The sequence below is a fragment of the Echiichthys vipera genome (assembly GCF_963691815.1).
Source record: "Echiichthys vipera genome assembly, chromosome: 5".
NCBI lineage: Eukaryota > Metazoa > Chordata > Actinopteri > Perciformes > Trachinidae > Echiichthys > Echiichthys vipera.
In genome coordinates this window covers 23,472,209-23,485,798 of record NC_139830.1, presented here as the reverse complement: position 1 = coordinate 23,485,798, position 13,590 = coordinate 23,472,209, and the positions used below count along the sequence as shown (strand labels likewise).

The window sequence follows — 13,590 nt, the reverse complement described above, 5'->3', positions numbered from 1 at the left end:
TAAACTAGCTAGCCTTCATTTCTGCTAACCACGGCTCCAGCATTATATGTACAGGATATTCACATATCAACACCACCCCTTAACTTATGACCAAAGACTATTTCTTCTTAAACTTTCCTATTCTGCACTTTGTCCGTGAGTTCATTGTATTAGCCTACTCTTAAAGCATCTCTTACAAATGAAGTTTCTCTGAAGTGAAATCAATTTAACCTCAAATATAGTTTTCCCTGACCCATTTAAAATTTTAAAACACACATTTGTGGAAATGCATATATCTTACAAACCAGAATATTTTGCTGACCACCTGATGTTCTGATTGTGTGAATCTTCAGGTGTTGTCTTAACCACTTTGCCAGCTTAGACTATACAGTATTTTACCTTGCTACTCTGCTTCAAGATTTGAATTTGTCCAAAATTAAATAAATACTAAGGCCTATATATATATATATATATATATATATATAGGCCGTAGTATATATATATATATATATATATATATATATATATATATATATATATATAATCCACACTACAAAACCTTTCTTTTTTATTAACAAAGAGCCACATTGTGTTTGGAAAGAGCAGTACTTCAACAGGAAAGCAATAAAAGAATAAACAGTATTCTTGGCGTTAGTTTTGCGTGAAAATAAACAGTGGGCAACTGCTTATCTCTACGGTCCCTACCCCAACACTTTTTACACTGTGAAAGCCTACAGTAACCCCAAATGTAAGTGGCGGTGATGGCTGAAGATGCGTTTTCTGTCGGTTTTGAGCGCGCAGCTTGTGCGAGAGAACAGACAGTATGTCACATATAGTTCCCACCTGAGCTGTATTTTGCTGAGACGTGCAGGGCACATTTCCTTAATACCCGTGCTGTACAGACGAGAGACCAAAAGGGGTGGGTAGGCGATTGCATGTCATGTCAATAAGTCACGGTGTCTCCAGTGGAGACTTTAGGGAGAGGCTATAATGAGGATCCGACTACGCAAGTTTGCTTTCTGACAGTCGCATCCTCTGGTTCTCCGTCGAGCGGTTCTTGAGAGAATCACAGCTGGAAAGCAACAGGAGGAAGGTAAAGTTTCAGTGTTTTTTGTGCATGGTTATTTTGGGAGTTGATTTGTTATATGTGGATGAAAACGTTTCTAACAAATATTTCTCTCTTTCATTGTAGTCATCTGCTGTGAACTGTTGAAACTTAATGATTTTATTTCTAACACTCAAAAAGATGGAGTGTTTTCACTTTAACAGTAACGTTTTAAATAATAAATTGAATGAAACTATTTGTTATTTAATACATATTTGTGGCGGAATACATCCTAAAAATAACATTATGATCTAAAATTGCATTTTTTCTGTTTAATTTTTTTTAACTTATATTGCATTTTTCAAACGGATGTCGCTATAAAAGGAACATTTCCCATTGTGTCTAAAACTCAAAGCCAACTGTGAAACTTGGTTTTATATTTCCCTCTTCTTGTTGTTTCTCATCCATTCTCAGTTGAGACTGTGATGCTGTAGCAGCAATGTCACAGCTGTATTTCAGAAAAACCGAAAACTCATCATACAAGGACCGCATCGCTCTGCGGATCGTGCGGGCCGAGTCCGAGCTCTCTGCCATGGAGAGGGCCTACCTAGGGGCTGTTGAGAAGGGGGACTATGGCAGTGTAGAACAAGCCCTGGAAGAGGCTGAGATCTACTTCAGGATCAACATCAACTGCATCGACCCCCTGGGACGCACAGCTCTGCTCATTGCCATCGAAAATGAGAACCTAGAGATCATTGAGCTGCTGCTCAGTTATAATGTTTATTTAGGTGATGCCTTGCTACATGCCATCCGCAAAGAAGTGGTGGGGGCCGTGGAGCTGTTGCTCAACCACAAGAAGCCTAGTGGGGAAAAACAGGTAGGTGTAAACTCATGATTACATCCAATACACAGTTTGTAGGTGTTTCTCTTGTAGACTTTTGAAGTTATTGTTCTTTGTTTGTTTTCCTTTCTCGCCTCAGTAAATTTCATTTTAGATTTTCTTGTGTTCAGCTCTGCAACAGAATACGAACCAGCCTGGCAACACAATTATGCTCATGTGATTACTGTACTGTATACTCATATTTGTATTTCTTACTAACCCGTGTACAGTTTCCAGAAGCCTTTGTCGAGGTAATAACGTCACTGAACATGGTTAAATTTGGGCAGAAGAGTCATGGTGCCTCATTGCCAGCTCCAAATTAAGTTAGGCTTACTGTGCTAAGTGATTTCCCTTATGTGATTTTTTTTCTTTTTCAGTACATCCTGCTCATACAGTCTGAATTGCAAATGCTTGTGTAAACGGCAGTTCTGAAAAAATACAAGTACATTATGTGATGCGTTTAAACAATACACAACAGTTCAGTTTGTTTTCATTATTTTCTTCCATTAGTGTTTAAAATGATGTCCTCTACTAGTTGGTCATCTTTGTTTGTGTGATTCTGTCCCTGTGATACACTGGAGATCTGTCCAGACTCCACCCTGCTCTCCTGGACTAGACTCCAGCACTCCACAACCCTAAAGAGCACAAGCAGTTTTGAAAACAGAATTTAGGATTCTGGCAACGTGCCTTACTTTCATTAACACCAGCACTAGCTGACACCCAATTTTAATGGGATAGCTCGGCGTTTTTGAAGTGGGGTTGTTTGACACACTAAGTAGTCGGTGTATTAGCCACAGTAGATGACTGGTGGCACACCGTCTCTTGGAGAAGCAGACAGGAGTACCAACACAAAGGCTGCTGCTGATGGGGCCAGCAGCAGAATGTACTTTAATCTTCTTTACCCTTGTATGGTATTCGGGTCAAATTGACCTGTTTCAAGTTTTTGCAAGAAGGAATGACCTTAGCTTATTTTATGTGATAAACATGTACAAACAAAAATAATAATAGAGGGCACATGGTACTATTCCCCAAATAATTTACAAGGTTTTCGGGTCAGTTTGACCCACATACACAAAGACACACAGAAACATGCCCATACACACACACACACACACACACACACACACACACACACACACACACACACACACACACACACACACACACACACACACACACACACACACACACACACACACAAAGATAATGTTACATATTTAGAATCTAAGCACAGAGAGCTCTTTACCCTCGGTCATGTGTCCACCTACACCACGTGGAGTGTATTATGTATTTAGATCATTTTCACCAGCCCTTTCCATTTGCACTACATTTTCTCAACATATTCCAAGATGTAAGAGCAACTGTGCTACGCACTGTATTAGGTCAGAGATAAGCTGGCTGGGTCAGTCTTTCTTGTGTTTATGGAATAAAGAAGAAGAAAATATAAATGAGTGATAACAGCCACAATGACAATGCTGTCATTGTGGAGACAAGAAGATTCCTTTATGAGCATGAATATACAGAAGAACTTTTGCAGAAGGAGACTGGACAACCAAAAGAGAGAGACAGTGTCCTGCAGAAAGAAGAAAATATTCTAAATGTAGCATACATTCAAAACTAAATGGATTTTTTAGATGTGCCTGTAGGTGGCTAAAATACCTTTAGAGTGCTGCCCCCGTCTACTGCGGTACATTGCTGAGCTCCATGTTGGGACTCCCGCCTGCTTGTCCAATCTGGAGACGTGCATCATCTACTGTAGGTAATACACTGACTATCCATTAGTACCCCATACAAACCCACTTCAAAAAAGCCAAACTATCCCTTTAAGCTACAAAGATGGCTTTATAGTTCAATGTTATCAGATTTAATTAAATGGTTTCAGCAATGAGATGTTTTCAGTCATTTTTTTAAGTTAGTTGAAACTAGTTATGTGCTATCCTCTGTGCTTAGATTCACACATGGATGTTTATTTTGGGAATCCCTCTTATTTTCTGCTTGAAAGGTTGCTGCTCTGATACGCTTTGATTTGCTGCTGTGGGTCTTTTTGCCACAAATAAAAAAAAAAACGTACAATGTTTGAGTTGCAACCAACTTCTTGTCATCATGTAAATGTTTTTCGATGCTGCTGTGTCTCCCTGTATTGGACTTGGTGCATTCTGTGAAGAGAAGGAAAAAGAAATAAGGGTGTAGTTGCTTCCAACCAGGAAGATGTTTTGAGGCCAGCTGATCCACAAGCCATTATCAGTGTGCTTGTTGATAGATGAGATGGTCAGACCCAAGACAGATGAAATCAGACCCATTCAAAATGGTTATTTCACTTCCTGTGAGGGGTTTTAAAAGCAGTGCTCTTTTGTGATCTGATAAAATAATAGTGTACTTTAAATCAATTCTGTTTCATGTCATGTTCATATGTGTTTCTCTTTATGTTTCCCTTGCCTTCCTGAAAAGGTCCCACTACTTTTACTGGACAAACAGTTTTCAGACTTCACCCCAGACATAACTCCAATCATCCTTGCAGCCCACACTAACAACTATGAGATCATCAAACTGCTGCTGCAGCGAGGTGTTTCCATACCTCAGCCACATGATGTGCGCTGCAACTGTATAGAGTGTTTGTCAAGCTCGGACGTGGACGGCCTACGCCACTCACGCTCCCGTCTTAACATCTACAAGGCCCTTGCTAGCCCATCTCTCATCGCCCTCTCAAGCGAGGATCCTTTTCTCACGGCTTTTCAACTCAGCTGGGAGCTGAAAGAGCTCAGCACAGTGGAGAATGAGTTCAAGTCAGAGTATGAGGAGTTGTCCCATATGTGTAAACAATTTGCAAAAGACCTCTTGGACCAGACCCGAAGCTCAAAAGAATTGTTAATAATCCTCAACTACCGTGATGACATCAACCCTCTGCTGGATCAGACCACTAATGATCTGGCCCGACTGAAGCTGGCTATCAAATATTGCCAGAAAGAGGTAAGCTCTTATTGATTACGGTATCCTCTTTGTCACATGACTGCTGTGGCCTACAGCAGTACAGAGAACTGACAGGGCTTTACAGTTAATTGACAATTGTGAAACAAGGAATTTATATTACATTGTTTGAACAACATGGACAGGATAGCAAGAATGGTGCCAAGATGAGTTGTAAATGGCCTGAGATGGGTGGAGATGTCCTCCGGGAGTTTAGGGCAACATATAATTGCCAGACTGGCTCTTAGCAATGCATTACAGAAGCACTCTCAGACAGTCCCATGACAATTGGATAATTGGGGGATAATGATGGAACAAGTGATGGCCATTTCCGTGAAATACATACTCATAATATTTTAATTAGGAAGTGAACCTTTTACTGTCTTTTAACATCTTCTTTAGATTATTTATCTCCTGGATGAAATGCCAACTTTCTGTCATTTGTTGTGACATAGAGCCACTAAAAATGAAATATTGTAATTACACAGAGGCAGAAACAAAATAAGTTCTGTCAAAAGTGTATGATATGATTATTTTAAGTGTCACTGACAAAATCTACAACGGATTATATCTGTAAATGCGTTAGGCTACGTTAATAATAATGATAATAATAATAATAACAATAATATGAATATGAATAATTATAAATTATAATAATAATAATAATAATGATCACAGATGTATCTGCAGTTATCAGGTTTGAACCAGTAAAATTGTGAAGCAATAATAAATATGACAACTACATCTTGTGTGTTTAAGTATTTGGCCTGTATAACCTGGAGTGAATCAATAAAAATGAATGGACTTGATAAAAAAAAAAGTAGTTAACTTCCTATGAAAAATATATATTTTTTTCCTATTTGCTGAAACTGTCACTATATCAGCACAATGAGAAAGACATCTCTGAAAAAGTAATGTAGCTCTACCTCTGTCTGCTCTTAATGGCATCTGCTATATTCCACTCTCTGATGCCGTGTCAGTGACTGCTCATGAACTCTGATCCAACTGTGAAACTAGGCAGCACGGACCAAAATTAATCAAGATTCTGTTACTGTATGGCCTATTTCTCGTATAAAGTGTTTTGTAATGTTTGCCTCGCTTTTATTATGCTTGCTTGTGTATTAAGTTCATGTATTTTGATGACCATGGAGTCAATCAAAACAGTTCCCTTTGTATTGTACTTTGTTTAAATAATTCCAAATTAGTGTGATATTCCTGCCCAATATACAGTATGATCAGTTGGAGACAGTGGATTTTCTAGTTTAAAATTTGACAACTCAATAACATAAAGTCATTGTGATTACATATCATGTCCTGAAGTTGTGCACAAGAACTATAAGCCACACTTTTGTATTGTTCTGAACCAGGGCCACTTCCAACATTGTTTTACTCTGAACCCCCTCTGTTAGAGCAGGTGGTAAAGCATTTGTGTTTGGAAAAAAGTATCTGCTGTTAATGATTCTTATTGCCTGTTCATTTGATAAAACCTATTTTATAGACCTTTTATTTTACAAATGTAGCCCATTGTTTGATTACATTGAACAGATGTGTTCTCAGCTCTTTAAAAGCCACAGTTAAGTAAAACCATCAAGTTAAAACCATGCAACGTTTCTTTCAAGAATCACATAATGCTACATGACCAGAGAGGTCTCTGTTTGCTGCTGTTAATACAATCTGCTGCAGTATAGCATGACACTGAATGATGGCTGTTACTTTATGATTTGTGCAAAACATATTCTTCCTTTTAAGTTGTTTTAAAAAATGTCAATAGGGTTTCTGCAATATGCATAATGGAAACATAAACTGACAGTTGCATAATATCATTAAAATATTTTCTGTGGTTTAGATTTTGTTGAAAAAAAGTCAAATTTAATGGTATTAATAAGCTTGATGAAGAGGCACTACAAAGTATGCCATCACTATGAATGGGCCTTAGGACAGAATTTATACTTGTTTTGAAGGGGAGACTGGTGTGACATGTAGATGGGGCTATTTTCATCTTCCAAAATTTTTCTCAGACAAAAGCTGGTCCTGCCAGATGCCACATTTTGCCTCTAGTCATGTAATGGCAAGTCAACATCTAACAAGGACAGATAGCATTATAGATATCAGATACTGCGTTGATAGATGACCTCATCAAACACAATTTAATGCCATATAGTACCATAGTGGGGATCTATTTGGCCGTAACTCTGTTAAGCTGAAATTAACTTCAATCACCATCTACAGCTGTCCATGCAGATGTTTATATCAAATATCACTTAACAGGGGATTAGAGAACACTTCAAAAATGTTTGCCCACTTGAAAAATTTGTCTTGTATGATTGCAAGTTAAAAAATATGTTATTAATTAGAGTCTCACAAGACTCATGTAACATTATAATATACGGTATATGATGATCTCATTCTCCAGGGATAACACTGTGTGCTTCTTGCTGCTCGATCTAATTGGCTAGCATACGCCCAGCCTTATCACCCTCTTCAAAAAAGCATTGTCAAGCTCTATACAATTCAAATTCAACATTCATCTGTTATAATGTGTTGTATTTATATTTAAGCTGAGAAAGTTTGTGCATATTATCATCCGGCATTCTATCTTTAAAGTATTTCTTGGCCACCTTCACCTCCCTCTCAAGGGTAAGGAGCTCTGCTGTCTTTCTTCTCTTTTTTTGGAGGCATATTGAATTATACATCCCCCAAGAAAGGCCTTTAGGGCTTTCCAGGTTACCCCAAGGGATGGAGCTGAGGCAATATTGGTTTCCTTGAATATTGTAAACTGTTCTTGTAATAATAATGTGAAATTTCCATTGTGTAGTAAACTGGAATTGAATCGCTATGTTCATGATTTACCTGTTGCAGCATAAGAAGAGTCACCTCTGCATGATCTGATAATAAAATCACAGGCTGTGTTTGAGAGGAGAGAATAGGAGATCAAGCAGGCATTTTCCCTCATTTAAAAAAACCCTGCATATACACGCTAGGGTTGTCACGATACTAGAACTCTAAAGTCGATACCAATACCCAGGTAAAGATTAGAACAGTACAAAAACCATCAACACATAACTGAAGCGTGTATATATGACAAATATGTTCAAATTCTCTTGTTCATTTTATTGTGTTGTATAGCTCAGGGAATTCTGACTACATGAAAAGAATCCATGAAGGAGGTTAACCCTTCGATTCAATTGGTGAATAAGTTGTTGTTTGTCAGGTTTCTCCACAGTGTAAACAGCTATTTGGTCCATGCTACTGTATTCAGCTACAGTCCTGTTTATCTTCTTTGTTTCTGGTGACTTAAATAGAGTTGGTATAGCAGGCTGCCACCGTTTCCGTCTTGTTGCTGTTTGACTTTTTGACACACATAATTGTGTAATCTATTAATAATATGTTACTGTATTATTAGACGCTGACAACTTAATAAATATAACTGTTTAATACTTAAATCTTGTGGAAATGGAACTTAACTGATTCCCCAATAAAGCCCGGGGTGTCGGTCTTTAAGAAGCTTCGCCATCTTTGTTGTGCTACTTGAATTTTTCACCACCACCTTAAGTTTATTAGCATATCGACCTGCTTACGTCCTTAGCTTTTTACTGGCCTCGTATACTAAATACTTCCAAACGGCACTCTTACTTCGTCAACTTTCAACTAAAACTGGTCCTCAAGCAGCAGTGCTAGCAGTGTTCAGTCAGCTCAGAGTTGTTAATGTGATGATGTTCATGTCAGTTTCTAGAGAGAGACAAACTGTAGCTGTCTGTACGCAGCGCTGCTAGGTGGCATTACACGTCAACTGGAGGAGGCGGAGACGGCACTGTTGTTGGCAAAAGTATCTATACTTTTCCAAGTTAGTAATCAGATACTAATTTTAGTATCGATTATTTTCTGAGTATATATTTTTTTGACAACTCTAAGGAGTTTTTTTTTTAACAACTCTAAGGAGTTGTCAAAAATTAACTCCAGTTAATTGAAGGAGTTAGATTTTAGTTAATATCTCTCCTTTGTCTCTTCTTTTCTCTCAGTTTGTTGCTCAGCCGAACTGTCAGCAGCTGTTGGCATCTCGGTGGTATGATGAGTTCCCTGGCTGGAGGAGGCGTCACTGGGCAGTAAAACTCATCACATGTATCTTCATTGGCCTCCTCTTCCCACTATTATCCATCTTCTACCTGATCTCTCCAAAGAGCCGCTATGGCTTATTCATCCGTAAACCCTTCATCAAGTTCATATGTCACACCGCTTCCTACTTAACCTTCCTCTTCCTGCTCTTCTTGGCATCGCAACACATAGCCTCTGCACACCCAGACTTTCAAGGCCCAACACCCACCACTGTGGAATGGATGATCCTGCCCTTCGTGCTTGGTAACAACAAACTCACACTCTCTCTCTCTCAGACTACATTTTGTCCTCATGTTATCATGCACTGTTGTAGCTACACCACACGCTGCAGCCACAAACATTTGAAAAAAGTCAAACTAAGGTGCTTACTGGTTGTTTGTCACATATTTTTTTTCCAGTTAAACTTCAGTGATGGTGTTACAGTAACAAATGACCTTTATGTTTCATCTCTCCAAGGCTTTATATGGACTGAGATTAAACAGATGTGGGATAGTGGTTTCAAAGACTACATAGATGACTGGTGGAACTTAATGGACTTCATAATGAACTCCTTGTATCTTGCAACTATTTCTCTGAAGGTTGTTGCCTATGCAAAGGTAATGTACATCGTAAAGTGCAAGTTTTTTAACAGCCATTCGAAAATAGTCTTATCTACACAGTATAACAAAGATCGTTGCATTTTTAATTAATGAAAAAAACAGGTACATTCATTTTTATATTTAACTTTGCTTCCATCTCAATTATAGTTTGCTTTTAGAGCGAAATTAATGAATTTTTTATACAGTACTTGTGTGCTGGAAAACCTTTTGTTGGTGGCATAACTTATTATTGTTCTCCTTTTCTTTTTTTTACAGTACAGTGGGCACAAACCCAGAGAAAGCTGGGAAATGTGGCACCCAACTTTGGTTGCAGAGGCATTGTTTGCCATCGCCAACATCTTCAGCTCCTTGCGCCTTATCTGCCTTTTCACTGCCAACTCCCATCTAGGCCCTTTACAGATCTCACTGGGTCGTATGCTGCTGGACATCCTCAAGTTTCTCTTCATCTACTGTTTAGTGCTGTTAGCTTTTGCCAATGGCCTAAACCAGCTCTACTTTTATTATGAAACTGATGGGGAGGATAATTGCAAGGGTATTCGCTGTGAAATGCAAAACAACGCTTTTTCAACGTAAGTTGGAGTTCTTGGATAAATTGTCCCTAACAAATCTACATTGTTGATAAAAAAAAAAATGTTTTTCAGCAGTGCATTGTGTTATGAATGTTTAATTTGCTTTTCAGGTTGTTCGAGACGCTGCAGTCATTATTTTGGTCAATATTTGGCCTCATTGCCCTCTATGTGACCAATGTGAAACCAGACCATGAATTCACTGAGTTTGTGGGCTCTACCATGTTTGGCACGTACAATATCATCTCCCTGGTAGTGCTTCTCAACATGCTAATTGCAATGATGAACAACTCATACCAGCACATTGCTGTGAGTGCTGTAGCTTACCTATAGCCTTATACAGTTTTACCACACTAGTTTTGTCTTTTATTTCTTTGCAAAGCATTTTCATTCATTATTTGGTTCTCTTTTCAGGATCATGCAGATATAGAGTGGAAATTTGCCAGAACAAAATTATGGATGAGCTATTTTGAAGAAGGGGGAACTGTGCCATCTCCATTCAATATAATACCCAGTCCAAAGTCAGTTTATTATTTAATTGGATGGATAAAGACTCATATGTTTATGAGAAAAAGCTTAAAAAGGCTTGAAACCTTCGAAACTTTGGGGGTAAGTAGTTTCCAGAGATTTGCTCTGATTTACCACCACCCTCAAATCGGGTGGTTTCAGAAGAAGTGAGAGTAATGTAGGTTACATTTTGTAAACCAAGATTATATGAATATAGGCATAGCCTGACAGGATTACAGCATTACCTTCATGCATCCCATAACATTTCCCATTAAGAAATGGTTTGTAAAGTTAGTTATTCACCCTATCATTGCAAACAGAAATAACATGTTGCTTTGTTGATGGATCTTGTTTTTTCTGTTACTGTAGAGACGTGCAGCCGAAAATGTAAGATTAAACCATGAGTATCAGGTACTAACTTGTTTTCCCTTATGTACTGTAAAATTTTTATTAAATTTTAGTGGATGATGAAAGTATATTTAATATGAATACTTATTTTTGCCTTTAAAAAATAATGTGTATTTCTCAGGAAGTTTTGATTAACCTCATGAAGCGCTATGTGGCCGCAATGATCAGAGATGCCAAGACAGAGGAAGGGCTGACAGAAGAGAATTTCAAGGTAGTATACAGTCAATTACACATTTTGTTTTATTGTTATCTCTGCTGTTGTATAATATCTGGTTCTCAATAATTAATAGGAGCTTAAGCAGGATATCTCCAGCTTCCGCTATGAAGTGCTTGGAATGATGAAGGGTAAACCTCAAGGTGGGGTCGCAGGAAAAGTTGCTACCTCCACATTTGCTTACCCTGGAAACCCATTCAAATATTCTCCCAATTTCCCTACTAAGGATGCTCAACAGAAGCTGAACATGTTTGATTTGACCACCCCCACCCTGCAGAGTGGAACTGCCACTACCACCTGCTCTGTGGGCTCTAACAGGCAAGCCAACGGTTCAGTTGTTTTGTCCAACACAGGACAGGCTCAGAATGAGCTTCCAAAGAATATCTCTGATACTGGGTCCCTCCAGAGAAAGAGCAAACGCTCCTCTCAGAAATGTGATGAAATATACTCAGAGGAAGATACGCTCGAATCTGGTGGTCAAAACCAAGAACAACTTCAGATTGATAACATTACTGTGGAAGTCTTACAAAAAGTGGGACATTCAAGAAATTGAACGTTCTTGTGAAGAACACACTAAGAAAGTGAAAAATGGGCCAAAAAATATAAAAAATGAATCTCTGTCTGCAAGTAAGAGATGTTGATCATGTTATAAAACATTTTTGGATTAGATCTTTTATTCATTCATTCATTACCAGTTGTAAAACGTTTTTTCTTAATAATTATCTCATGGTAAAAAGTTAAATATTGTACTTTATAGTTTAAATAATCTTGTGTTCTGTAATATACAGTATAATAATATAATACTATTATCTCATATTATATTACATGCATTCACCTCTGACTGATAGAAGATATACAACAATTATGAGAGAGGATAGACCTCAGTAAGTGCTAACTTGATGCTCAGGGAATCGTGAAGCAAGTTAGTAATTGCCATTTTTATCTTGTGCATTTTATTCCAAAGAGCCCTGACACCTTGTTGCCTATCCTATTGTTTTTCACATGAACTGTCCTCTTACTGTGTTATGCAATCTTAAAGGGGAATTTTGGTATCATCCGGATTTCAACCTGGACGCTATTTCCCCATGTATTTCTGTGTAAGTGACAAACGGCAACAACTTTTTTTTAAAAGGCGAACCCGCGCACTGACAATATACATCAACGAAAAGTAAGTGTTGTTGCCACTGACAGGCTCAGATTGCTATAAGGGGGTCAGCATTTTTCTTTAGGAAAATGTGCTTCAGTAGAATGTCTTCTCTTTGGCTGGCAGTAGTGTCCCGGCTCACTGCAGACCTGATGGTCTGCAAGGTGCAGTGTATCCGGAGTTATTAGGATCTATTTGTAGCACAACTATCCACAACATTAGTCTATGTAAGCTGTGTGAAGTGTAGCTCCGCATATAGTTTGCACAATTGATTACATTTCAGCCCAGTTCACAGCGACCAGGCTACAGCGCTCGAGCTCAATGCTGAACCAATGAAAAATGTTATTGCGATTACTTATTTATACAGAAATACATGGGGGGAAAGGGTCCAGGTTCAAATAAACTGAAATTCCCCTTTAAATCTAAGTCTCAAGTCCATAGAAAAAATATTACTTATATGCTGACAGTATCAAGTAATTTTTGCTAAATTCAATTATTCACAAATTTATTTGCCTTTAAATATTCTATTTTAAATTTGGACAAATTATCCAGTTGATGAACTAGCAACGCAGCACCTAATTTAGAACTCTGGGTTCACTCTTATATTCCACCATTTCACCTCTTACCTTTACAGGGTGAGAAGGAATGCTTTACTCCTAATTTTGTTGGAGCAGAAGTATGCAATGCAATCTAGATGATATTTGTTTCCAGGGTTTTTTTTCTCAGCCAGGTACACTATACCATAACTAGCAGGTGTAAGGACTCTCTTGTGATCTGTGTATTACTGTGCTATTTTGTAACTTTTAATGCGATAACAGTACTCTGCAATTAAATAAAGACAATGCTAATTCAAAAAACTGTTTCTCACTTTTTTCAGAGACAGTGACAACACATGTTGCTTGCCCTTTAAACTTAGTCTTTAAACTTCAAAATATGCTTACTGACATGATTAATAATAATATGGATAAAGCCTCTACGTTGATGTCAATTTCAAGTTGATCCAATCGTCTTTGCCTACAGGCATCGCCATCTTGTCAGAATTTGACACTGCCTCATTTCCTCTTACTAAAAAGGGCATTGATGTGACATTTTGGGGAGGGAGATACGCCCATCTAGCTGACATATACTGAATTAGCAACATTGGCACGACGGCCAGGAGCTAGGCTCATAG

The 13,590-nt window shown here is 38.2% G+C and overlaps 1 protein-coding gene across 1 annotated transcript; it reads left to right on the top strand.

Moving 5' to 3' along the window:
- Positions 1 to 1,523: 1,523 nt before the first annotated feature.
- Positions 1,524 to 11,828, top strand: trpc4b (transient receptor potential cation channel, subfamily C, member 4b; the record flags this gene model as incomplete). The annotated part of the gene is made up of 10 exons (XM_083913325.1): positions 1,524 to 1,901; positions 4,353 to 4,871; positions 8,888 to 9,224; positions 9,438 to 9,577; positions 9,836 to 10,149; positions 10,260 to 10,455; positions 10,561 to 10,755; positions 11,023 to 11,064; positions 11,183 to 11,272; positions 11,352 to 11,828. The coding sequence occupies 10 exons, from the start codon at positions 1,524 to 1,526 to the stop codon at positions 11,826 to 11,828; spliced, it is 2,688 nt and encodes an 895-aa protein (XP_083769451.1).
- Between the last annotated feature and the right edge of the window lie 1,762 nt (positions 11,829 to 13,590).